Source organism: Podarcis liolepis (assembly GCF_965112155.1).
Source record: "Podarcis liolepis genome assembly, chromosome: 3".
Taxonomy (NCBI): Eukaryota; Metazoa; Chordata; class Lepidosauria; order Squamata; family Lacertidae; genus Podarcis; species Podarcis liolepis.
In genome coordinates, this window is record NC_139557.1 from 59,209,287 (window position 1) to 59,236,793 (window position 27,507).

The 27,507-nt window shown below is 40.1% G+C and overlaps 1 protein-coding gene and 2 long non-coding RNA genes across 25 annotated transcripts in view; 2 read left to right on the top strand and 1 right to left on the bottom strand.

Moving 5' to 3' along the window:
- Nucleotides 1-11,783, top strand: part of LOC310704507 — a 61,578-nt gene extending 49,795 nt beyond the window's left edge. For all 6 annotated transcript variants that reach the window (XR_014524819.1, XR_014524820.1, XR_014524821.1 and 3 more), the window contains one exon: nucleotides 11,684-11,783. This is a non-coding gene — a long non-coding RNA (uncharacterized lncRNA). The remainder of the gene's footprint in view (nucleotides 1-11,683) is intronic.
- Nucleotides 11,237-27,507, bottom strand: part of PTPRK (protein tyrosine phosphatase receptor type K) — a 330,112-nt gene continuing 313,841 nt past the window's right edge. For 11 of the 18 annotated variants that reach the window (XM_083497980.1, XM_083497977.1, XM_083497991.1 and 8 more), the window contains 11 exons: nucleotides 26,945-27,042; nucleotides 25,475-25,591; nucleotides 23,483-23,652; nucleotides 22,806-22,941; nucleotides 22,040-22,189; nucleotides 21,326-21,499; nucleotides 20,085-20,216; nucleotides 19,334-19,459; nucleotides 18,316-18,479; nucleotides 17,588-17,723; nucleotides 11,237-13,465 (listed from right to left, as the gene is read on the bottom strand). In XM_083497980.1, coding sequence (XP_083354106.1) covers nucleotides 13,412-13,465; nucleotides 17,588-17,723; nucleotides 18,316-18,479; nucleotides 19,334-19,459; nucleotides 20,085-20,216; nucleotides 21,326-21,499; nucleotides 22,040-22,189; nucleotides 22,806-22,941; nucleotides 23,483-23,652; nucleotides 25,475-25,591; nucleotides 26,945-27,042 — 1,457 coding nt within the window. In that variant the 3' untranslated portion in view covers nucleotides 11,237-13,411. The remainder of the gene's footprint in view (nucleotides 13,466-17,587; nucleotides 17,724-18,315; nucleotides 18,480-19,333; nucleotides 19,460-20,084; nucleotides 20,217-21,325; nucleotides 21,500-22,039; nucleotides 22,190-22,805; nucleotides 22,942-23,482; nucleotides 23,653-25,474; nucleotides 25,592-26,944; nucleotides 27,043-27,507) is intronic. The other 7 variants (XM_083497982.1, XM_083497989.1, XM_083497981.1 and 4 more) reach the window with 1 other exon arrangement.
- LOC310704508 lies at nucleotides 19,373-26,938 on the top strand. The gene is made up of 3 exons (XR_014524825.1): nucleotides 19,373-19,477; nucleotides 25,031-25,164; nucleotides 26,010-26,938. It is a non-coding gene; the product is annotated as an uncharacterized lncRNA (long non-coding RNA).

Here is a 27,507-nt window from a genome sequence, read left to right on the forward strand (position 1 = left end):
ACTTCCAGAACGGATTCCGTTCGACTTCCAAGGTACAACTGTATCTAGAATCTGTCTCAGAAAAATATCTTTCTGACATGGAGGTATTGGTCTGTGTGGCACTCTTGCAAGGGTAACCATGGACACCTGGGTGTCAAGACTTTTCCAGAATAAAAAATATAGATATGCAAAGGAAGAACATCTTGTAGATAATCTGCATTTTCTTTTATGCTGTCATAGCTGACAATGAGGCCCTCAACACAGTCTTTTGAACCAAACTACATTTAAACCATTCCCAGGGCACCAAATACCTTACTCAAGGGCACCATGGTGCACACAGGTGCCAGGTTGGCAATCCCTGGTTTATAGCGATTGAAACAGTAATATATCAACTTGCAGGTTATTTTGTTAGTATTCCCAGATTCTTAGAAGCTAATATGAAAGTAGTTGGAAATCGTTGGCCACTGATGTTGCTCAGGTCCATTGTTCCTTAGGTTTCAAAGGTTTGCTTTGTGCTGTTGTTGCTTAGGTTTCAAAGGTTTACTTTGAGGGGGAAATTATTCAAGATCCTCAGGTTACAAACCTCTTTAGTTTTCAAGATGGGAAGAGAGATATTTCACCTGAGTTTTTAAACTACTCTAAGGAAGCTATTTTCAATCCCTGTTGTGTACAAGGTTTGGCTGATGATTCCATTGAAGCAGCATCCATTGAAGCTGACAGTCTTATAACCTAGTCCAGTACAGCACGTTCATGATTCCTAAGGGGTTTTTTTGGTTATGGTTTTCAAATATGCTGCTTATTTTCCACAAACCAAAACATCTCCTCAAGCAATCCTTATGAATGGGTGAAAGTCTTTATGGCAGAATAAATATCTTTTGTCATAGGCAGCACCAAATATTCAGGAGAAGGTGAAAGAATATATTACTTTGTAGAAATACTTCAGGTCCATTAAAGGTTTGCTTTGAGAAGAGAATTACTCAAGATCTTCAAATTACAACAAAAGTGTTTTGAAATGTGTTTGGCATATCTTCAGTGCATTTGTGACAGCTGGAGACACACACAGGAGACTGTTTTTGAATTAATTTTACAGATCAATCCTCCTGTGGCGCCTGGTGATGCAAGCTGTAATTTATTTTTAAAGAGGCCACAGTGATTCTTGGGTGTCATGAAAGAAATCCCTGAAAAGTATTTATACACAATCCCTGCTAAAAGGAAAGGACAATGAATTCATTTAAATACATTTGTGCAAGATGGTTCTTCCCAGTGGAATCTGCACATTCACTTTCTCTAATTATTCTTGAAGTTTTGCCTATCAGCTTGCCTATCAACTCAACACATGGGAAAGGAAAACAGCTTGACGTTTCCGGATAGCAGAGTGCTTTTACAATAGCATATGAGAAATCAGCTGTTATTTCCTTATCTTTCTCAATATCTAAGATTCTGATGTGGTGTCTTTTATGTAGAAGAGCTGCTAGCCACATGGATCACACTTAACATGTGGAGACATTCCTTTCTCGTTTATATAATGAGGCTTCTCTGAAGAGATTTGGTACCTCCTCTCTTTCCCCAACCCCCCATTGTTTAGGAGGAACTGCTCCTAGAATTATATTCTCAAATGCTGCATTGCCATTTACATAGTTTGTTTGCCACAGTAACTGTAGCACCCCAGGTACCCAGAACCTTTCATGTAGCAGGATTTTGAAGGCTCAGCTGTACAGGCAGTCCTGCAAAAATGTTATCCTGTGAACTGAGTGTTCATAAGCATGCTGCTGGAGAGGTAATGCTCAAAAATAATGAATTAGGTTGCAATCCCAACCTAAAATTAAACCCCTTGCAAATAAGTGGTCAAATTCCCAGCATGAGCACACTTAGAGGAATTCTAGCTTAGCCCTCTTCCTGCATGCTAGTTTTCCAGCGTGGTGGGTGTTTCAATATAGGGGAGCATTAAATATATATATTCTACCTGGAGGGTGAAGTGGTGCAGTCCGTTATACACCCTACAACTCTCACCACCTCATTCCTTATTTAATCTTCTGCATGTGGGAAGACCTGACTAACAGTGAATAAAATTGTTATTGGTGTCTATATGATTAATATTAATAGAGAGAGGCTTTTTCTGCCTCACGTTAGTTCACAAAATAAAACATTTATTTTAATTCTGTATGGGTTGCAAACTTCAATTTTTCAAAAACCAGTATGAAAATGTGATGGCGAATAACGGGTAATACATAAATCAAGATTGCAGTTACTGATTCTGCACAGTGTTCATGAATTATTATGGTTACTATCTGTAGCAAACTGTTCTGTACATCAATCTTCAGTTTAAAAATTCCCATTCTCCTCATGTTTTTATTTTGATGGAAAAGCTGGTACACCCACAGTATATATAAACATATTTACATTGAAACATTTAAAGTTGCTATTAAATTAGGTTTTGTTTTACTTTCAGATTGTATATCCTTAAGCAAAAAAGCAGTGAAATATCTTGATACATTTCAGTGGGATAATCCATTGTGTGTGTGTGTGTGTGTGTGTGTGTGTGATTAGTTGCCAATGAACATTAAGAAAACTAAGTCTTTGCAACCTTTGTCTATATTCCAGAATTCATGACATATTTTTCAAGGTCTACAGAGAATGTATCTATGCTGCAGGCATGTCTGTTTCATACCAGCTTAACTATCATGGTTTTCTCCTTCAAAATCATGAAACTTGGACAAGGTGGTGACAATTCTTAAGTGTTCTAGCTCATTTGAAGAACTATATACTTTAACATTTTACACGACTGTCTTCAGGCTTGACAGGACCATTGATGTGAGCTCTCTGGTCACTTTCCTATACTGGTCTACTCCCTGGCTGCAGGCTTATCCAGTGGCAGTATCCATGATTTACCACAGTGGTGTTTCATAGCTGTCTGCCACTTGAGGTGGGGCAAGCTTGCAATCTGTTTTGGTGGATCCTGTTGAGGCCCCAGCAGCTGGCTAAAGGACCCAGGTGTTAATGATGGGCCTGAAATTTTAATACCATGTTTCCTTTCTGTTTGCAATATAATGTTATGGGATTGAATTTGGACTAAATGACTCTTGGGGACTCCTACAAGCCTTTTATTCCATAGCTGTAAAATGGGATCTGGAGAGTAGAAGGACTACAGATACTGTCAGTCCAATTTATTTTGTCAAGCAAACAGACCTAGGTACAGTGGTACCTCGGGTTAAGTACTTAATTTGTTCCGGAGGTCCGTACTTAACCTGAAACTGTTCTTAACCTGAAGCACCACTTTAGCTAATGGGGCTTCCTGCTGTTGCCATGCCGCTGGAGCACGATTTCTGTTCTCATCCTGAAACAAAGTTCTTAACCCGAGGTACTATTTCTGGGTTAGCGGAGTCTGTAACCTGAAGCGTATGTAACCCGAGGTATGACTGTATTCTGTTAAGTAACCTATTTGTTACATAAGGTAGGGGCAATATGTTGCCATAGAAATTAAATCTGAAGGAGCTGGCCTTATGCAGACAGTTCAGCAAAATAAGAACAGCAACAAAAATGCTGTCCTCGTTGCTTTTGCCACCCTGACCTCAGAAGGTCAAGGATGTCAAATATAAGACCTTGAGGCCCTTACCAGAACTTTTTGAGTGGTATAAACAGTCAACAGATATTAGATCAACTTCAGGGCTAGTAAATTGTGTGTTCAGACCCAGAAACATCCCCCCTAAATAAATTCACACTTGACTCAAAATTTTGGTTTTGGTTCTTGGCAAAATTTAGGCCACAACTTTATTGATTACAGAAAGTTGCATAGGCTCTGGTTCAACTAGCTCACTGCCATGCAGGTAGCGCTGACCCAGGGTTCCAGCATAGGTCAGCCAAGGGTGAACACCCGGATAAGCAGAAAGCCGGGAACGGGCTAACTCTGCCACCCAAATGTCCCCCTGGACTCAGGTTTGGGCACAACCCCCTCTCAGGGGTTGACCAAACCATTGAGTCCCTGGATTACTTTAATGGAATACCCTTCACATAGGAATGGCGAGAATGTTCTCCCATCCATAGCACTTGAACCAGAGCCTATCTGCAACCTTACAAGTTGTGATGATTTGCTATGTGGCAGGCAAAACCCAAATGGCAAAAGCCAATCAGCCAAGTGGGGAAAATTCCTTCCATGCCCCTGTCCCAATGACAGATGACACACGACGGCATAGTGATGTCAAGCGCAAAGCCCTAAAAGTAGGGAGAGGTCTGCGGGTGTTCCAAATGCATGCGCCGAAAGAGGAAGCTCTGGGTCACGTGCATGGGCATAAATAGGTCCCTCGAACCATTTGGACTGCGTCCCATTGGCCAGATTGCACCCAGCTTGAGGGACCTACCAATCGGGTGTTGTGGCTGACCAATCGTATCCACCTACAACACAGGGTGTTGGTTTTCCAGGTCTCACCGCAATACATGCCCTCTTTAAGGGAGGACCCGATCTATGGGTTGCATTCATCTAACAAAATCCCTTCAGCGCAAGCCCTGCACAACTGCTTCTGCTTGTGCAAGATGGCTTCCTTCCCACTCCTCCCCAGTGCCCTCTCAGTGCTCCCCCCCCCATTGCAAAGGAAGGCTGGGGGGGTGTTGCTCCATCTAGCAAGCTGCCTGTTATATATAAAAGATCATTCAGAATACTATTAATCCTAAATTTATATTGGGAAAAGTGTGTGTGTGTTTAGTTCGGTATTTTGATATGTGTAGCTGTTCCTCAAAATTTTCAGCAGCCCTTAGATTTTCTAAACACATGGTTGGCTCCAGAGGGAAGCTAGTTGTGACCAACTTTTCACCGTGATTTCAGTGGGACATAAGTGTTACTAATGTGCTGGGGATCTAACCCCCAGATCTGTACCTAAATGTGTGAGATCAGTTCTCTAGAATTCGTAAGAATGAGCACTGTAATTTTAGTAGACAAAACCGTTTGTGGTTTAAGTATTATCGTAATGCCAAAGACACTGCCATGAATTTCAAAAAATAAATTTGAATTCTCTTATTATTTCTCTGTGTGAATGATTAAGAGCAGAACAAATAACCAGGGCTTTATACCGAGGAGAAAGAACTTTGCTGCCTTGCACCTGGCATGAAAATATGCCAGTATTATCACAATCTGGAGGGGTTCCAGGCTCGCCAGATGCTGTTTTGTGCATGCCACCAAAATTTGCATTCTATCCCAAAGCTTGCAGAAAGATTGCTTCTTTCAGATAGTTATTTTCTGTAGAGTAATTTTAAACAGTCCTTCTTTTTTTGTGTGCTCACTTAAAAGGTGAAAACAGTCTGGTGGCATAGATGGTGGGAAATAAAACTTTGTCACGTTCTGTGTTGTATATATGTATTTTTCCCCTTTGCAAATTGAAGCGAAAGGAGTTTTTAAAAGGTTTCCGTGGCTGGTGTTAAAGCACTTGATCTTAATCTTTTAGGGGCAAGAGAAAAATCAATAAGCATTACAGTTATTATAGTAAGCATTTAGCAATTAATAAATCCCTCTTTAGGTACAATAACAAACGATTGGGCAAATTAAACCCAGTTTACTAAGCCAAATGGCTTGTTTCTTTTCGTCAGACAAAAGTAATAAACATGCAGTGCAATCCTAAATGTATTTACTTAGAAGAAACCCTAATTGGAATCAGTAGGACTTGCTCTCAGGTAAGAGTAGGATTGTAGCCCAAACAGTTTAAATAGTTTCTGTTTTAGATAGAACTGCTGACAAAATATGCCCAAAGTGAATTCGAAGACTTGCTAAGGCACAAAATCTAAGGAACAGAGAAAAGGAAAAACAAATCCCCAAATTTGGCGATTCTTGCCTGGACATGATCCCAGAAATTATGGAATCTGGTTTCTCTTTCCCATCTTCATTTGCACACCCTTGGAAACCCTAGTGCATGGGTAGGCAAACGAAGGCCTGGGGACCGGATCCGGCCCAATCGCCTTCTAAATCTGGCCCACGGACAGTCCGGGAATCAGCATATTTTTACATGAGTAGAATGTGTCCTTTTATTTTAAATGCATCTCTGGGTTATTTGTGGGGCATAGGAATTCATTATTTCCCCCCCCCAAATATAGTCCGGCCCCCCACAAGGTCTGAGGAACAGTGGACCAGCCCCCTGCTGAAAAAGTTTGCTGACCCCTGCGCCTAGTGTCACCAGGGAAACACATTGTGATTGAATGTGTGGAATGCAGCTCAGTTCAGTACACACTTACTTAGGAGTGAACTTCATTGAATACAATGAGACTTACATGTGTACAGAACAGGGCTACATACAGGATTAGTATTATTAGAGAGTTGTGCTGGTCTGGCTTTTTAACCTTGAAGATATTCCAATATATACAAGTTATTAGTACTATACCAGTTAAATTTGAAAATTTCCTTGATAGCTAAAGAGTCAACCTGCTTGACATTCCTTTCTTGGATTTGCAATTGTTTCTGTGATTGAAAACAAGGCAAGTCCATGTATGTTTACTCACCATTTGAATAGGTAAATTAGCTTTTGGAAAAGTTCAGGACCTAACACCTATTTTAAATTTTTCATTGTAACTTCCTTTCTACTAAACACTGAAGACCTTTTGAGGCAGAAAAGGCTGGGTTGGCTAAATCTCAACTGTTAATGGGGAGAGAAATAGTACAACATATAGGTTTCCCCCCACAAGATTAACTTCCACAACAGATTTCTCTCTGTTCCAAGAGAAAGCACAAATTGAATTACTTTCTCATTCGATGTAGAATGGGGCCAATGTTCAAGCAACTTTCACAATTAAGTTGGGATTACATGGCAGTTTCGGGAAAGGGCAGTGGAAGAAGCTGTAAACTAAGAGTCTTTGTATTCCTTGTTGGTCAGTGGTGAACTGTCCCTTTTAAGTGCGCCACTAACAAATGTTTCCCTCAAGTGCCCCTGTTCTTGCTTGTTAGCATTTGAATTGACTTAGGAGAGCTGAAAGGTTTAGTGAGAGTCTTTACCTATTATTGAATATCACATAAAGTTGTTCTCTTTTTTAGCTTTCCATTTTTACTGTCTGTAATAAAACTACACGGATTCTTGAGTACAATTTACTCCCAACTTTCACTGAAAGCCCTTTTGTTTTTTAGTGCAGTGCTGTAGGGCAAATGAGGACATATGATTATCTTAACAGTCCCTAAATCTGAGGACATGCTGCTGCTATGCTTTTCCTAGCATAACACTGAGTATAGAGTGAACCTTTGGCCCTGCATTATACAAAAACTGAACAAATTCTAGTTCCTAGATTTGCTTTGAGAGGATTAGGAGATCAAACTTTTTTAGCTTCCAAATTTTAGAGGAGAGGGTTATTTTGGCTTCATATTCTCCCAGAGACTGGTGATCTCTTTTCACAACTCTACATGGGGCACATCAAGTGTCTGCCCAGCTGCTGCATTAAACTGCAAGGGACAGGAAAGAGAAAAAGAGAGCAGGCACAGAAGTGTGTGACCTTGTTAATTCTTCTTGATCTTTTTAGTCTTACTTGGATGGTAGATTCCAGAAGGTGGTGCTTGTGGAATATTGTTTTGCCCTGTTGGGGGACTCCAGCATTGAGGTTTGGCAGAGTGCGATCTCTCCTATACTTTCCAACATGTGCATGAAACTGCTGCGTATGGTCATCGGGAGCATGTTTCACCAGCATGCTCCTGTTAATCTCAAGGTGGTGTGATAGTGGAAGCAATAAAGCAGTGTCTGACAGTGGAGATGGACTGGATAAAAGCTAAGACATCGAAGCTCAGTTCAGATAAGACTGAGATGCTGTTATGAGCAGATGGTTTCCTGGTCTGGACAGATGGTGTCAACCAGGTCTTGATGGGGTCACACCCTAAAGCAGGAGTAGGGAACTTTTGGTCTGTGGGTCAGTCTTTGCCCATGAGGTCCTTCCACCAATCCATGTCACTGGTGACATCAACTGATGTATATTAATCCTACATTGGCTGTGGGCTCTGTTCCAAGGAAGGAACAGTATTGTGCAGCCAAGGCAGCAAGATCTCTGTTCACCAGTTTCTCAAAAGCACTGTTTGGAGCACTTTTCCTGTGAACGGGTGGGTGGCAGAAGTGTGCAAGATTCTTCCATGCTTTAATTAAGATCAGAGCACAAAGGGACTGAAATAGGAAGGAGGAAGTATGCAAATGCCATTGCAAGTCTCCTTCCATCCCTTTTAAGCCCCCAATGTTGCTCCAGTCTTAAAGGGAGGGGGGAGACTCACTAAGGCAGGGGTAGGCAACCTAAGGCCCGGGGGCCAGATGCGGCCCAATCGCCTTCTCAATCCGGCCTGCGGACAGTCCAGGAATCAGCATGTTTTTACATGAGTAGAATGTGTCCATTCATTTAAAATGCATCTCTGGGTTATTTGTGGGGCATAGGAATTTGTTCATTTTTTTTTCTTTTCAAAATACAATCTGGCCCCCCACATGTTCTGAGGGACAGTGGACTGGCCCCCAGCTGAAAAAGGTTGCTGACCCCTGCACTAAGGCATTGCAAGCCTCCCTCCAGTTCCCTTTCAAGTCCTGCCCACCTGTCAGATTTGGCTTGTAGATCCTTATAAGGATCTGGCCTGTGGAACCCCGGCCTTAGAGCATCAGGTTCCTAGCATATGAGTACTCCTGATTCCATGTCATTGGAGGAATCTGTCACACAGTGTGTCTTCCATCAGGTTTGGCTGGTTACTCAGTTACAGCTCTGTCTGGATGGAGATTGCCATGTAATCTCTAGGTGAGGCCTCCGTAAGTCATTTTAAATAAATAAAAAGGTTGATTAGAAAATAAGATCACCATAGCCTCCTAATGATTTGGGAGAGTAATAGAATCATAGAACTGTAGATTTGGAAGGAGCACCTACTTTCTTCTCTCTTACGGGTTTTGAATGATATTTTTCTGTCTAAATATGATGGCTCTTCAGCTTTTAATGGTGACACCAAATCCAGGATGATTTTAATGCCTTTCAAGCATATAAGAGAGCCAGCAGTGATGGCAGGTTTCTATATTCCTCCCTGCCAATGTAGCTCAACTGAAGCACAACCTCAGTATTGCATAGAAAAGGGAGGCTAGTCCCCTGTGTGGCAATAGGAGACTGTTGTTGCCGATTTTCATGTATCAGGTAATAGTGCAGTTCAGCCAAAGTAAGAGTGAGCAGAGCATTTCAGCCTCGGTTTTTTTAACCCCCCATCTATTTCTAAGCAAATCTCATAGGTATTTGGTAGAGACTACAACAAGCAAGTTTCTTTTGTCTGCCTTGCAGCAGTAGGGAACAGGGCTTTAGCTCACTGTTAGCAGCAGAATTAACATTCACTCAAGTTTTTGACTCCTTTATTTATTCTCCATTATACTATGAAAGAATTAAACCTTATTTCAAGACTGGCAGGGACGAGAAACTTCTTTCAGCATTCATCATTACTCCTTTTAAAACAGGACTTGAATTTAAATTTATTTCTCTAAGAAAACATGCACTACTGTATATGAATGCACAGTAATGGCAGGAAGCATGTATATAAGTGTAAGCTACTTCTAAGCAGTAGCTCAGGCACAGTAGAGCTACCCTGCTGTTCTCTAGAAGACAGAGCCCAAAAGTAGAAGGTTCCTCCTCTCCAAGAAGGAAAAGGTGTTTTCCAATTTGCCTTGACATCTTTCTCAAAAGAAGGTAACTCTTTGCTGCCTGCTCCCCTCCTTCCAAGATACTTCCAAGAGGTGATAAATACTGCATTGGAAATCCAAGGACTGTGGCTTGCTTTAATATCAAGTGCTAGTCACACTTTGAATACACCCACTGATATCAAGTTACTTAGGTCCATTGATTCTGGTAGTTCTACAGGCAATGGCTGTTTTGTGGGGGGGGGTTACATTTCTGACCCTCATGTGCATCTGTGGAGCATGTGTAAGCCCGCCCTGCCCCCTTTTCCGGCCCTTTCTTGGGTGTGTCAATGCAAATGTGCACAGTGGTGCTTGAGTTGGACGCGCCTAAAAATGAACCACGGCAATGTTTGAAACTACACTATGGGAAACTGGGCAATCACTCTTATACCCCGGCCCCCAGTGTGCAATGATTTCAGTAAGGATCATAAAGTAAAAGTTGTGTGAATGAATATAAAAAGTGGATATGTCAAAGGCAGTAACCAGTGGACAGGCAAACTGGTAGGATCAACACTTGGACACGTGTGGTAGGGACATTATGCTAGACTCCGTTGACATTTTTATCTGTTTGATAAATGAGCTTCTGATAATGGCAGTAAAAAAAGAAAGTGATATAAACTGTATCCTTATAGATTTTGTTAAGTCCCACCTGACAGTGCTTATTATGATCAAGCACTGGCTATATACTAAGGAATATGAGACTATGAAGAATATAATATTTTACTAAAGATGAATTGCTGTATTTTCTAGACCATCTGGAACAACCAAAATTAATTAAAATTTATGTTTCTGTAAAGTAATTACATTTTCAGGAGGGTTTCCATTGTTTGTTACTTGCGTACTACTGCGCTGTTGGCCTCTGCAGTTTTGCTTGTTGTATAAATGTGGAAACTTTTAGGATTGGATAATATTGAACCATCTCTCAAGATGTATGCTATTAAAATGGAGGTGGAAAGGGTGTGTGTGTATATACACACGTGTATTTTTTGCACCATAGTCCAGTTATTGAAGGTTATGAACATTACTCTAAACTAAAAAAATCCTTCCAGTAGCACCTTAGAGACCAACTAAGTTTGTTATTGGTATGCGCTTTCGTGTGCATAAACACCTCTTCTTCTTGTATCTTGTATTTTTTTTTATTTTGTTTCAACTATGGCAGACCAACATGGCTACCTACCTGTAACTAGAACATTATTAGAACATTACTCTAGTTTGGGCAAATATGCACCTTTATGGACAAACAAGAATGAGTTTAGTGAATATGAAATAATATATTTTCAAATCTTAAGTGGTTTCTGTTTTATATCTGATGAAAAGAAAGGCAATGTTAGGACCAAGATAACTGTGGGAGGCAGTGGAAGACAGGAGTGCCTGGCGTGCTCTGGTCCATGGGGTCACGAAGAGTCGGACACGACTAAATGACTAAACAACAACAAACTGTATGTTTAGGGTGGCTTTACAAAGAGGAACAACCTTTTAACACATTTCCACCACAGTTTTACAACCAGTTTTGTTATTCTGAATTAATTAACCTTGAATAAAAAGGGTTGCAATTTTGCTACACAGTGCTTTCAAATAAAATGACTAGTGCAGTCAAAACAGGAAATAATATGAACTCAGCATTTTATAAAACTTCTTTAATTCACTCTTTCTTTACATGAGTATTTATAAGCACCTTGTAATTTACTCTTGATAAAAAAAATCAACAAGAAACAGGAATGATTTTCATTAGGAAAATATGTCCAGGCTTAAGAATGTGCATATGAAGATAAAAGTAAAAACATGGATAGTTTGCATACCAAGACTACAACCTAATCTTGAATTGATTCAATCCATTTTGGCTTTGTCACAACACAAAGCTTCTATCAACACAATCCTAGACAACCAGTGGAGATAAAATGCATGCACAGCTGAAGGTGTTCTGAAAGTTTTTACTGCAGCCAGCCATCTCACAAATGAGTTGTATATTGCCTGTAATAAACATTTATTTATACTGCTATAGTTATTTGTAGGGGATAGTGCTGTGTGGAAATTCAATTTCTTGAATTTTTTTTTCTGCTGCAAAACAGGCTTCCATCTGCTTCCATTGTACATTGCTCCAGTGCCCTGTGGTTTTCCAGGCTGCCATCACTTCCTTTTTTGAAAAAAAAAAAATCTGATGACCTCCTCCCCTGAGCTTTAATTGAAGGACAGGAAGTCGGGAAGCTAGCTGAATGCCTGAGGTCAGTGAACTCGTTAATTTTGTGTTTAAAAGAAATAATTAATTTACTATTTGTTTTATTTATTGCATTTATATACCACCTTTCTGCCGAAGCACCCAAACGCTTTGCAATTATAAAATACTGAAACAAATCATAAAAAGTATAGTAAAAATAATTTGGGGCGGGGATAAACAGCAGTCAGGCACACAGTGGAGAGCCCCCCGCCTTTCTGTGCTTATAAGAGAGCTGATTTGAAGATTTTCAGGAAACTCAGTCCCCCAAGAAGGCAGTAGAATGCAAACCACTGGAAAGATGATTTGCAGAATGAAAGAAAGGATGGTCACAACAGGTAATTAGAACAAAACGCACCCAAATCCATGAGAATTTCACCAAAATCCCCCTTCTGATAAATTACGGGTGCAGTTTATTTACTCATTAATAGTCAGTATTTGCAGAAGGAATTTAGATTGAAGCACTTCTCCGTTGCATGGCTGACTGGGATGCCTCCAGCCTGTCAACATGAAAAGAAATGTGGTTTGTTTTTGAAACCAAGCATTCCTTTCTTCTTGCTCTGCATTTCACACATCTATTACTAACCTATTTGTTCCTTTAAAAAAATCAATGGAATTATGCCCACCATTGTTCAAGTCATAAGCAAGGCCATATGTGTGCAGTTGCCATTTGATTCAGATTATTAGACTCTGGGGTGGTACTATACATGTTGAGAGAACTTTTGATTTAGACCTTCCCCAACAAAGTCATTTGCATGGATTCATTCATAAGTGTGTATACAACAACAACAACAATAAATCACCATACCAGTGTTTTCTGGTCTACCTATTAAAAGTCTCTCTCTTTCTCTACTTTCACAGAAACATACAAAAAATAAGCTACAAAAATTGCTTACACTTGATTTCAGCACAAAAAAAGCTTTTTGAGAAAGAATGGTTTTGTTCAGCCATCATAAAAGGAATGTCAGTAAACAATAAATACAATGTGCTTTCCCCCCTCCATATCAACATATTTACACTTGAGTCTTTGGCTTATGTTTAGATTTCTTTATAAAGAACTTTGATCAGGCTGTCATTGCACATTAAAACAAAATAAGCCAGTTATCATACATATATATCTATATATATATATTTTCTTGCAACACATGAAACCTATAGAGACTATCAATCTGCACAGTTTTGTTTTACTTTTTAACAGTTTATCAAATTAAGAACGAAAGGAAAATAAAATGTTGACTAGAATAGATACATGCAACAGATGGTGGTTCTAGTGTAACCGAGAAACAACTGAATATACAAACACTGGAAAAATCCTACCTCGAACAGCAGACGTGCTCTGCCTCTGCTCTTCTTTATTTTTGTGGCACTATATGTTCATACTGTGTACAGGCATAGAAACAGTTCTTTATATATATATTTATATATAATTAAGATACACCATTTATTAAGAAAAATACTTTTGCATTTAAAAATTAAGTCTCCCTCTTCACTAAAATCTTTCTTCACAGGTTCAACAGCTGATGCCAAAACAGTTTATTAAATTTCTTATTATTTGGTTCACTTGATTGCATCCACCTTTTTCTCACTAAGATGATTCGAGGTACTCAAGTGCAATGTCGTAGCAGAAACGATATTGCTCCTAAGGGGAGGAATGCAAAGAGTCAGTCAGATCATGCAATAAATAAAATGAGACAAGAAGTGGCATTCCTTAAAACTGCATAATTTGCTTTGACAGTATCAAGACTTTACTTTGATATGAATTTATTTTTTTGTAATGCTTAGGTGTATGTGTTGCTGCTATAGCTTGAGATGCATCTTAAAGCAAGATGGTCTAGGAATCTCTTTGTGACTAATGGTTTGCATCCCTGTGATTCTTTCAGCTACTCTACCAGATAGAAAACAAACAGTTTTCATTAATCAGTTTGAAGAACTTTACCGCCTCATCATGGACACCATTCATTTCACAAAGTCAAACAGCATCCAGCCATTAACAAACACCAGCATCTTAATACTACAGCAAGAGACCACTCTTCTGTGCTGCTAAACTGAAAGTAACCCAAGCTCAGCTTTCCCCGTTGTGACAGGGAGCTCTGTAAGGTCAAATATCTAAGAATTTCAATTTTAATCTGTTGGTAAGTAGAGATGTACAGCAAGAGTTTGCAGCTGGACTGTACAAAGTTATGCATTCTGAGATACGTGTTTTGCTCCAAGATCCACTCTCTGTGAGGATCTGAATTTCTTTTCTCCCTATGATGAAGATTTTCTGCATTCTCAAAGGGAGAGACGGAGAAATTCCCCTCGCACTCCCACTGCCCCCTCCCCCAGCCCTAAGTCTAGAAACTTAATCTTGTAAGCAGGAAGTGGGGAAAGCTTTCTGAAAGCCCCCCCCCCCTCTTTTTTGTTATCTGATCATCTTGCTAAATGTAGGGCAGGTAACAAAGCTACATGGGTTTTCTTGGCTTGCTTCCTCACCTAGCTTGAACAGCTGCTGTGTTCAAGATGGTTCACCTACATAATACAGGGACATTGAAAACATGCAACTACAGAGCAAGATTGCAATGAAATATCAGTATTTTTTTCTATTTTCTGTGTTAAAGATTAAATAGTAACCTGTGAAATTCTAGGCAAGAAGCTTATTGATTACATTGCACTGTGTATGTTCTGAAGTGATTTTAATTGCAAAAGTATCAAAAACAGCCTTATTAAAAGTGCCCTCTTAGGAAAGAAAACAACCCACCTAGTCCTTAAACCTGTTTGGAAATTCAGCAGCCAAGTAGAGAATACTACAGGATGGGACCTGTAAGTAATTGGAAGTGAAGGGAGGGGGGAAAGCCATTTTTCTCTACCTTCTCTCCCCTCACCCCAAGCCTCTACTACCTTTAGTTAAGGATGTTGGGGGAAATTCTGATGAAGACAGAAGCAGAAATTGCTGATGTTCACTTGTTTGCCCTATGTCCAGTGTGGAAAACTAATCTAGCATATACTGATTGGCAGGCCCGTGCAGGGAGGCAGCAGGTTAGACTTATCCTGGCTAAACCAGCCACGGGGCCTCACCAGGGACTGGCTGCTTTTTGTTTGTAAATTACCGTATTTTTCGGCCCATAGAGTGCAACTAGGGTTTTTTTTGGGGGGGGGGAATAAAGAAAAAAAATTATTTCCCCCCCCCCCAGGCGTGGGGCTGGGGCGGGTGAAGCCCAACCCCTCTCGCTCTCCAGGCTTCAGGAAGCTGGAGAGCTGCCTGCACCCCGAAGCCTGGGGGCGCGCTGAGGTCAGCATCCCCCAGGCTTCGGGCTTCGCGCAGCACTCTGCAAGCCGTGGGAGGGCTGCGCGAAGTCGCACAGCTCTCCCACGGCTTGCAGATAGCTTCCTGAAGCCTGGAGAGCGGGAGGTGTCGGTGCGCACCGACCCCTCTCGCTCTCCAGGCTTCAGCGAAAGCCTGCATTCGCCCCATAGGACGCACACACATTTCCCCTTCGTTTTTGGAGGGGGAAAAGTGCATCCTATAGGGCGAAAAATACGGTAGTTCTAACGGAACTCTCGAACCCAGGTCTCAGACAGGCTCTGCACGTGCCAGCTGACTGTTATTCATTGGTTTTTGTTTTTCTTCAAGTGTACACATGCTACAAAGTTACTGTTTCCCTCTGTTTACATTGCATTTCGTTTGCATTGAAATGGTGTGGATTTAATTATACCATTAATCACAGCAGACAGCGAGAGAACGTAGTATTTTATGCAAACCAAACTGCAGTAGAATTGAAACAGCGCTTACTGTGATCAAGATAGGTCAGAATGGAAATTGTTGTCTTCTTATGTCCCTGCTTTTAGTTTGCTGTATCTGACACAGCTTCATGCTCTCATTGTCTCCTACCCTTCCCATAGACCAGGGGTAGGCAACCTAAGGCCTGGAATCCGGATGTGGCCCAATTGCCTTCTCAAGCCGGCCTGCGGACGGTCTGGGAATCTGTGTGTTTTTACATGAGTAGAATGTGTCCTTTTATTTAAAATGCATCTCTGGGTTATTTGTGGGGCATAGGAATTTGTTCATTATTTTTTTCAAAATATAATCCGGCCCACCATATGGTCTGAAGGATGGTGGAGCCGCCCACTGCTGAGAAAGGTTGCTGACCCTTGCCATAAATGTTCCCTGCACCTTCCACTCCTTTTTGCTTTCTTACACTATGGTAAAAGGAAAAAAAACCACCCACTAGCAAATATACTAATAGCTATTTCTGTTTTACTACAGGTGGTGACCAGTTTAAGTGCGTCCAATTGACGTGTGATCCTTTTGGACCTGGAATAAGGCAGAATAGGGGCTGGAGGCTCTTATATGCACTCTGCCGATGTGCATGGGGGTGCCGCGAACAGAACCCTCACACAAAATGGCCGTCACCTGCATTTAGAAGATGAGTGATTCCATCATCCTTTCTCTGCCTTCCCCAAAGCATCAGAATAGGGCTGTCAAGGTCACCTGCCCCTTCTGTTGAGTTTGGTTCTTTTTCTGTTTGTTTGTTTTTTTAAGATGGGGCTAGTCTTACCTTACTGTTTTTTTTTTTGTGTGGGGTAGCCTGGTTCATTTGTCTTTTTTCTTCGTTTTGGGTCTAGGTGTGTGTGTTTTGTATGTGAATACACACACACACATGCATATGTGTGTGTGTGTGTGTGTGTGTGATTCTGACTGTGTTTTTTGTGGGTTGACTAGAAGGCATAGATCATGGGGTGAGCTAACTGGAGGGTAAGAGCGACCTTTAGCTCACTACAGCTGACTTCAGGAAGAAGTGAAAAGTTCCAGAAATGCTCAGGCCATAGGGCAACTGTATTTCCTGTAAATACAGAATTCCAGTCTGGGCCTTTTAACCTCAGCCAGCTATATGAGAGCATGGATAGTGGTAGTAAGCAAGTGACTTGTGTCTCTGTGTTCTCTATAGCAGGAGAAGCCAGCATAATGCCCTCCAGATGCTGTTAAGCTCCAACTCCCATGAGCTTGGCCAACTGCTGAAGGGAGATAAATCCACCAACATCTGGAGGGCATGGTGTTGGCTCTATAGCCTGGCCTGTTGCCTTACTGTAGGGTCTGGACAGCCTCCTTTCTGTTGAGAGCCCTCAGAGGTATTCAATCAAGGTTCTCATAACAAATGAGGGTAGGCGTGAAACCAGTGATGGCGGGGGCCACTATGCCTTTTCTCTCTTTCTCTCAATCCGTTTATGTTTGTTGATTCAGCAGGAACAGATTACTCCTGCCAGAGGGCTTTTGAAACTAGGTGGAGGACTGTAGGTCGCCCACCCCTGCCTTAGAGCTACTTTCTCTCTTCTTCTCTCCCAAGGTATCATGTCATCTGTAGATTATAGATTGTGATACCTTCCTGACACTGCATACCAAATCACACAGGAAATGAACTTTGAGATGTTTCAATGAGTAAGGTGTAACCACAATCTTAACAGAGATTTCCCAAAGCGAGACATCCTTCAGAGCTGACAAAATGCATTCCATTTTCACAGGCATTCAGTAAATGGGGGGTTATGCTTGGATGTGAATGTACCATAATAGGTTTCTGATAAAGGAGGGAAAGGAACTTGGAGAGTATTTTGTCTGACCCAATACAGGATCTACAATGCAGGGTGCAACTGTGTTTTTATAGTCCCAGTCTTTTTTTCTCTCGACAGAGAACATTTCTATCTATGAGATTTTGTTTGGCAATACTTTTTAAAAAAATATTATTTTTGTCTGTCTACATAAAGTAACATTCCAGATCGACAAACTTACCGGTGTTTCTACCATGTTTGGCTTACTGTTCCGCAAAGTTTTTACTGCATGGAAAACGTCGATGACATTTTGCCTTTTAACCATTTCCACTACTATGCCTATGGCACAGAACATTCCACTTCGTCCACCACCATTCCTGAGCAGAAAAAAGAAAGGTAGGTTTAAATGGTTGTATCCGACTAAGTTATAAAGTTACAACAGTGACCCACTTAGTTGGGAGTAAACCTCAATGAATACACTAGTCTTTACTCCTGAGTAGACATGGCTAGGAATCCACTTAGTGACATTCATTGATTTTTATTGGGTGGGGTTTACCTAACAACCCCCCCCAATCATTGGAAGCCCTGCTCATGGGTTTCTGCTCATGCAACAGGGCTTTCTTTCCTCTGTCCTGAAACTGACTTGGTCAGGAGAACCCCCAGAGCTGCACAGGAGGAGGAGATAATTCAATCTAGCAAACTGATATGCTTGCACAGATGGAGCATTTGAAACCTCACATATGTACTTCTAACCCTTTTAATTAGCATTTAGTTGCAGATTCATGGCAATCACTGAACTCTAGGATAACCTTTGAAAAAGATTGCATTAAATAGAAAAATTGATTTGGAAAATAATAGAGGAGCCTATCCTTCCTCTAGCGAGTCATGCTAGACTAGTCAAGGTATGGAAGCCAGTTCACAGCATGGGGATAATTAGATTTAAGGGTGAAAATGCTATATCACACTTACAGACAATGAATTATAGTTCTGCCTTCTCCTTCTTCACATTCTTCTTGCCACTTTTCAACCTGAAGAATTAACTTCAGGAATGACCGTTTGGAGCCTGGCACATCCCTGTGAGATGCCCATCCCAAATACTGGAACTGCTGTACCATCAGATAGCCTTCCTGAGGCTGATGAGAATAAACAACATCAACAATCACAAGTAACCATTATAGAAAGTCCAAAAGTTTCAGCAGAGTAATAGCTTTACCAGTTTAAAAGCTTCAAGGTAAGCAAGCATTCACAGTTTTAATCAGGCTGAGTGTAAAACAAAAATGCAATTGGAAAAAGGATGTTGGAGGGTGTTAAGATGACATTGGGGGAAAATGTTTGTGGAAACTTAACTAGGTGAGGCCACATTGGGTGAAAAAATATCTCAGGTTCCACCAAGGGCACAGGCCAGAGAAGCATGATTGCTCAGCTGTTGATTCCCACAAAGGCATGTTAGAATGACCCATAGTTTCAGCATCAAAGTATATGCTAAACTCTACAATCCCCCATATGTCTAGATAATAATCATGAGTTTAGCAAAGTTATCTACTGCTTTGTGTGACTACAATAAATATGTATTTCTCATGGAGGGGAGATGACATAAAAATAAAATAAACAGAAGGATGTGAAAACAATCTGGATTAGAAAATGGTGGTTTGGAAAGAATCTGAGAACTTTTAAAATGCTCATCGTGAAATAAATGAATATTTGTTTGCACCACTTTGTTTAATAAAATGCACCACTTTAGCATTCACATAAATTAATTGTTATTTACTATTGGTAAACCTTAAAAAAATCCATGGTGCCTTTAGTGTATATTACAGTGCAATTTAATTGCACCATGGTGCAAATGAAGACTTTTCGAACTATTTTGAAAACCCATAGCTAGTTGTGTGTATTTTTAAAAGCATGTATTACTTAGTGTTGAAGTAAACAAACATGACTTTGTTAACCATAAACATATTGCTTTGTTAACCATAAACATATTGCTTACCCTTGTTAAATTGCATATCCTGAAAATTCTGTTTATTACATCACAATCCATTGAGCAAGACATGCATTCCACCTGGATGGGGCCATATCTCAGCAATCCTTCCTCTGGCCAATACTGTGGACAGCCCTGCATGATATTTAATAGGTAAAATTAAATTATAGCTAGCATTGCACATGTATTTTGTGTTAAGAAATCAATGCTTGATTGCACAACTGCAAGACAGACATTACTGTATTGCTCCATCTTTGCAGGATGAGGCAGTGTAATTACCTCAGACCTTGCAGAAGGAGCCAAGAGTTCCCCATATTTGGTTAACATGGTACCCATTGGGGAGGAAGGTATAGATCAATACAGTTAGAAACACTATTAGCTGCCACCAGGGGCTGTTTATGGTTAGAAAGATTTATTTAAGTGACTAGTATTAGTTTGCAGTGCTAGTTACTTTGATGTCTGTTGTATGCTATGATTATAAGTGGATCCGGAATTGTGGAGTACATGCAGGCCTTATTCCCCTAGTATAAAGTGGTACATTCCAGGAAATTTTTACCACCTGATTACATCTTCTTCTAGATCACACTTCCTCAATATACTGCCCTGCAGATGTTGTTGGATTTCAAGTCACTTCAGCCCCAGCCAAGATTGGCATAGATGATGGACCCTGTAGTCCAAAACATTGGAGCGTTCCAGTTTGGGGATCAGTGGTTTACAGTGTCTCACCAACAGAGTACATCCATTACCATTAAGAACTTACCTGTGATAAATCAACTTCATTTAACATCACAAGAGAGGTACAGCCATAGTCGTATACTAATCGCCAAAAATCTTTCACAGTGTTTGGTAGAGGGTGCTGTGTGACGATGAAAGCAGCAGGTTGTCTGTAGCTCTGCATTTTTGAAAAAGAATAGTAGTAAACAAAAGCATTATGTCAATTGCAATCAGAAACAATCATGCCGTCCCCAGCACATAGAGCATGCTCAACATTATATAATGCTCAACATTATATATGAAAACAAGATAAAACGCCTCAATATATTTTCTTGAAAGACAGCCTTTACTTATTTCATTAGATTTAATTTCCAAGAAAGTGCACATTGTATCAACCTTTGGCTCTGAGCCCCACAGGTTGTTTAGGTTAAGGGGGAATTTGTTAAGACATCCATGAAGCTACCTACAAGTACAACAAAACAATGCCTTGGGCTCTTTGTAGATGTAGAAGGAAGCTAAGGTGGTAAATACAGCCAGAGTTTGTAAGATAAATTAATTATAATGAATAACAAAGAGAGAAAGGGAGTTTAAGTTTTATATCAAAATCTCCCAAATTAGGAAACTTATATATAAATACAATAGAATGTCTAAATAACTGTTTGGGGAACTGGAGAAAGGCTTTAAATATAGGAAGAGAACACAGGGTTATCTGGCTCACTTTGTCTACAATGTCTGGCAGTGATTCTCCAGGGCTTCTGAAAGGAGTGTGAGCCTTATCTGGTGATTGAACCTGGAAGCATTTTCATGCAGAATATATGCTCTACCATGGCACTATGAACCTTCCCCATTGGACACATGTACTGGCATACAAACAAACTAAACTTTGCATGTACAGATGGTAGCAGCTATGCAGGATGTTGAACTGAGTATTATTTCTCCACTGTTCTGCTTGCTAATCCATTATTTCTCCTGGGACTGCACTCATTAGCAAAAGACAAATTGCTAGAACTGGCTGCAAATTAACATACAAATCATGAAAGTCCTTCTAGAGTTTTCTTTCGTGAATTTTCAATTTCAACAAGCTACTGAAAGCATGAAAAACTCGGATTGGAAAGTCAAGAGAACCACCACTGTGCAACCCATTTTATCAAACACTGCAAGAAAGCCAACAATATTTCTTTAACTAGCAATATTTCTTTTAACTAGCTTTAAGTAGCAATTATTATTTTCAACTTTACTACCCATCATTTCAAGGCATATTACAAAGACAAAGGAAACGGTTCTTACGTCCATAAGGGCAGCATTGATATAGTTGCTGCTCTCTCCATCAATAGTAATTAAGAAAGGCAGACATCTGTCAGGTGGCAGCATATCCATAAAGCGGTTCTTGTCATGATTCCTTGGCAGGCATGCTATGCTGCAGTCTTCAGCTTGCAGCCGAGGAGTCACTGAATTCAAGGTCTAGAGGGCAGAGGAAATCTTTGGTACAATATAGCTCACCCTACACCAGAACAGATTCGTGAATAGATTTCGGCACCAAATAGCATTGCTAGGTGGGACTGCTATGAGACAAGCAAAGGGCTTTCCTTCCTTGAGTTGTAAGGCATTTCAGCCATGACAGAGACTGAAAATGAATTATCTGCATTGGTTCTCAATCTGCATTCCGTCCAAAACGAAGAAAAGAAAGCATTGTGTGAAATTCATGCAAAGTGTTCCACACCTATTTAAAATGCAGAATCACCCCTGGCAGGCCGAAGGTCACTGCTGTTCAAACAAATTGGCAGCCTGTGGCAATTACAATCAGACAATTGTACTCCACATTTATAGATGACTTTGTAAAGCACATAATAGAAAGAACTTGGTTATACATTAGGCTCAATGCAAGTAGGTGGCCAAAGGTTGTGAATCTGATATACAAACTGGGAGAAATTATATATAACTAGAAGCAAAAAAGATTTTAAAAAATGCTGGTATATAACAGCTACCAGCAACTGAAAATACCTGAAATTCATCTTTGAGATGTGAAGAGTTTGTCTGAGAGTCTATTCTAATCATATCAAAATATGCAGCTTTGAATTCACAGACAGGGATGGCAGTTTCACCACATAAGCAGGCTTCCAAAATTGCATCATGAATAAAGATATACTGCTCCTGCCAAAGAAGGAACAGAAGAATAGTCTAGCAATATATTTTTTTAAAAGTCACAAAATCTCTCTTTTAGATACCTTCTCACTAGGAATCTTATTCAAGGAAGCTTAACTCAATCCATTTTTTATACTGCTTAAGCGCCTTAAGTACAGTCCATTCCTTAACTAGGATTCACTTAATCAGGGCGATTTCCTGAGAATGGCAAATTTTTAAATCTAGAAATAGCAAAGGCATCAGTAATTTGCTGAAGCCAGAGATTTAATGTTTTTTGGGGGAGGTGTTTCCATTTTTATGTTTCTGCCAGCCGACCAAATTTGCTTGTTACTGGAAACAGCATTAAAAATACATAGCTCTGGATAAATGCTCTGAACATTTCCACATGCCAATAACTATCAGCAGGGATATACACACAAACCATTCTGGTTCAGCTGTATAATATTTTAAACCTCTTTCATGCCCACCTTCCCATTAGTACTCTGGCCTGCACCAGTTGCTCATTCTTGCTTAGTGGAGTGTCCTGATAGAAGCAAGGTTCTGTGTTATTTCTAGGACACCCAGGCAAAACACATCCAAGAAGGGAACTGGGACCCCCATTATTAAGAGCGGAGAAGCACTGTACCTCAGTCTGTACCATATTGATGCGGCGTGAGCGTAATGCTTTGACACAATTGTAGATGTCCACAACACCTTCTCTTTCTGCCATGTCTAGCATTATGTCAATTACAATGTAACAGCCAGTTCTTCCAGCTCCAGCACTGGAACGATTCAGAAAAGGGTTTACAGAGTATTTCCGCACTTAAAATCACAACTCCCCCCTCACAAATTAAAAACCCTAGTCATTATATAGGCACACATTCTATTCTAAGAACCCTTTCTTTTGTGGCAGTTGTAGTAGTAATAACAGTATTAGTAATAAACTGGAAAGTAGTAGTAGTAGTAGTAGTAGGGCAATACTGATGTGTTCTTGTGTGCCTTCATTCACTTGCATTTCCAGAAGAAGTTGAGATAGTCAACAGAATATTTTTTTTTCATCTATCCAAACCATATTCATACCTCAATGTAGCTGAAAACTTTAGAAAACATAAAATAGAAACTGACTGAGTAGGACAGTGAGGAAGCCTGGACGTTGGGCAATAGTATCATTAAGCTACGTCTGTTAAAGTGACAGTTGAGAAAGAATAAACCAAGTTGAGAAAAGTAAACAAAGACCGAATCACACAGTGTCACACTAAGACAACTTCACAGGAGACTACACAGTTCATGCACACATTGAGAAGTTATAGAAAGTGCATCTACCTCTTCTCTACACACCTGCAATGCACAACAATAGGCCCGGCACTAGGAGGATTGGAGAGTTTAACACGGCGTATAAATGAAAGAAGGCCTGTTGCATTGTAAGGGACACCGTGATCTGGCCAGCCAGTAAAGTGGAACTGTTTAACTTCACGGATTTCATTGTAACCTCTCTGTCGAAATCGAAAAACAAAAAGCAGACAATATTTTTTGTTCATCTGATGGATTAGGGAGCAGGGAAGACATTCAAATCAAAATATTGAATTTTGAGACAAGCACAACATCTACCAGAATCAATAAACATTTTTGTTAGTATTCTAAGCCAAAAATGTGACAACTGTTGCTTAAAATGGGACTCCTGCAATTGAATTTATGTGCGACTATAAATATAATCTGTCAGTTGATCTTTATCAGCTTCCTTCATAAACCCAATATAATATTGAATGCGGCACTATTTTCTCATTGTATCTTGAAAATTGTACATTTACAGAGCCAATGCAGCATGTATTATAAAATTACAACAGCATATGAAAAGGCTTTCCCAAGAAGCTAAGCATGAAACACGTGTGCTAGCATGGAAGTAAAGATGACAGTGCAAAACTGTTCTTAAGGAAAGCAGTCCTGAGGAGTTAAAGACTTAACTGAAATAGTACATAAATGACAAGACTACATTAGAAATGCATGAAGCTTTACACTAGAGTAACTGACCTGGCCTCATCACAGAGCTACAAGGTACTTCATGGAAGACAGAATGATGATTAAAATAAATGCTCCAAAATAAAAAGTGAAAATAAAACAAATGCAGGTGAATAATACGCAACTTGCGTAATGAAGGAAATAAAAAGTAGTGAGGATTGTAAACTTCCACAGTCCCCCTCCCTTCCTCTTCTCTGTTGCAGCAAAAAGGAGATCAGAAGCATATGCTTCCATTTCTAAAACCAGCTAATTTCCCCATTAAATCCAAACTTTAGGAGTTGTGGTTCCTTTGAATTCTAGTGCAAACAAGCTAGGATCAAACCATAGTTTCAGACTCTTGAGTTTAAACAAACTAGAGTTCATCAAGTTCAGACTTTAAAGCCTTTGATCATGGTTTGTTCTGAGTGAAACAAAATACAATCACTGGTTGGGATTCAACACTAAGCCAAGTGTCATAGTTACTGGTCTCACGCGCTGAATGCAGCCAAGGAATGAATCAAAAAATGAAACTCATTATGCATTACTATAAGGGACTAGTAAAAAATCCATAATAGAGCTTAGATAACAAAATGCTTATATTTGGTTTAACCAAAGTATTATGTAAGTAAAAAAGGCAAAGGACCCCTGGATGGTTAAGTCCAGTCAAAGGCAATTATTGGGTGCGGTGCTCATTATGCTTTTCAGGCCGAGGGAGCTGGCGTTTGTCCACAGACAGCTTTCCGGGTCATGTGGCCAGTATGACTAAACCACTACTGGCGCATGGAGCACCGTGACGAGTGCCAGACTGCAAGGAAATGCCGTTTACCTTCCCGCCGCAGCAGTACCTATTTATCTACTTGTACTGATATATTTTAGAACTGCTAGGTTGGCAGAAGCTAGGACAGAGCACAGGAGCTCACCCTGTCACGCGGATTTGAACTGCCAACCTTCTGATCGGCAAGCCCAAGAGGTTTAGACCACTGCACCACCTACATAATAGGGACTATTATGTATTACATTTTGTGAGCTGCTCTGGGGGCCTGTTTTGCCCAAAAGTTAGCATAGAAATAAATTTTAACATAAAAGCATAATGTAACCTAGTGGCAAAATAGTTTGAGACATATTTTAAAGAGAAGAGAGGCAAAATGAATTCATATGAGGATAAAGAAGTCAACATGTGAGTTGTTAATGGATGTAGATAAGGGATTGTAAGGGACAGAAGTATTGGCAGGACAATCACATGGCATATATGATCATAGCACCAACATTTGCTAAACTTGCAATACATTTTGTATACATAATAGTTTTAGATATACTTACCCTTTCAAGGGTAAATGTCCTGACCACATATTCAGCCAGCGGTTCTACTTCCACACAAGTAACTTTGAAGTCCCCATACACTTCAGTGTCATCAGGCCAATACTTGTAGCATTTAACCTGCAAGGAAAGTTTTGAAAAATCTCCAAACCAAGGAAGGCAAATGCATGAAAAAATGGGACATGTTCAACGTCTTATTAATTCTGCCTAGTAATACAATAATATATATGCCATTACATAAATGAAATAGCCAATGAAGATGCTTCAAAAATAAAGGAATCAAGTTTTAAGGGGTGATTCTACAGCAAGATCTCCTGGGGTGAGTAGCTTAGGATGCAGCAGATTTCCGTTCAGTAGGCTGATGCCTGGTTCAACTGGAGCTAAATCCCCAATCCCAGTTGAGCCAAGCATAATCTCATCCTGGGGTAGGAGCAGAGAGGGAGGACTTAGATTGGGTACTAAGCCCATTTAGCTCAGTCACCTGACGTTACAACTCAGTATAAAAGGCTATCTTACAGGCTTGTTTTCCCTCTGCTAGGCTTAAGCAAGGAAGAGCAGAGCAGCAGCAGCAGCAGTTCTGCAACTGAATGGGGTTTGGATCTGGTACAACCTTACTCTGGCTTAAATTATACTTGCTTGCATTTTACACCAGCTTTTTTGAAGATAGTATTGCTCCCTTACTCTAAATCAAGCATTCTTTTTTTTAAAAAAAAACCCTGGCTACATCAGATGTTACCTTTTTTTCTTTAAAAAGGAACAGTGTTTACCTACTTATTTCATTTTTTCACAATCATCCCCCCCCCTGTTTTCAGAACCATTTCTCCATTTTTTCTAACTTACACCATCCAATGTCCATCTTTTATTTGTATGTCGTTACAATAAGCAGAGAAAGGCTGAAATACAGTTTAGGGTCTTCAGGAAGAGTATAGCACAATGGTATATAATCACCAAGTCTTTAGCAAACTGGTCAGATAGTGTTGGACTTGGAGCTACACTCAATTCTCTTCATTAATCCAATACTTTATCATTTGTGCACTTCAAGACATGCTATAGTTGATTAATGCTTTGTTGAACAAGTTCATGGGGGGGAAATGATATTGTGGTTTCTTACCCCATATATGCTTATCTCATCTCTAGGCCCTTGGTGTGCTTATACATAGGTGTACACATAATGTGACTCAGTCTAAATCACATGATTGATATACAACATATATCAATCAAGAAATTGGGGATATGTGTGCTGGATTTTAAGCACACAAGCCCTTTGACATGTTACACACATATGAATAAGGGAGAACAAGTTCAGTAGGGTTCCTGGCTCGCATCCAGGGAGATGGTAATCTGCTCTGGCATCTTTCATTTCAAATTCTGGTGCCTTTATTTCAAAAGCACTGATTCAATTTTCATTAGCAAAACATTTACAGTGTTCAATGTGTTTCCTAAGGTTTCAGCGCTTTCTAAGGTACTACTTACCCGTCCAACCTCAACTAAATTTGTAACCATAACAATGCACGCAGATTGTTCCTGCCATATCATTCTCCAGAAATCGTACACCGTTTCATGGACTGGACCTGAAAAGAAAATACTCTTAAATAAATGTAAAGTAACTACCAAGCCACTGATCTCTAAAATACCTGCCAGTTATTTCCTTAGGTATGAAGGGCTCCAGTAATCCTCCCCGGACCACTGCACATTTATAATTTATGTTTCATTAGTGCTTAAGTATCTCACTTAAACCAGATTATTAGGCATTAAGACTCTTCAGCTTGGCATTATGCAAGAAAACACTGAAGTACTAAAAATCAGTAATTTTAATATGGGTTCATTAGCACATGAAAAGTCATCTTATCATAGTCTTTACGGAAAACTCTATTTGTCCTGCTCTCCTGCTGTCATTTTATTACAGACAACAGAACCTCGTAGTCTGTCCGTGATAGAACTTTGCAGTTAATTAAAATCCAGCCATCCTGTTCCCCCATAGGATGAATTTCATTGGCAGTGGCCCCTTAAGTTTCAGTCTAATACCTTAACTTAAT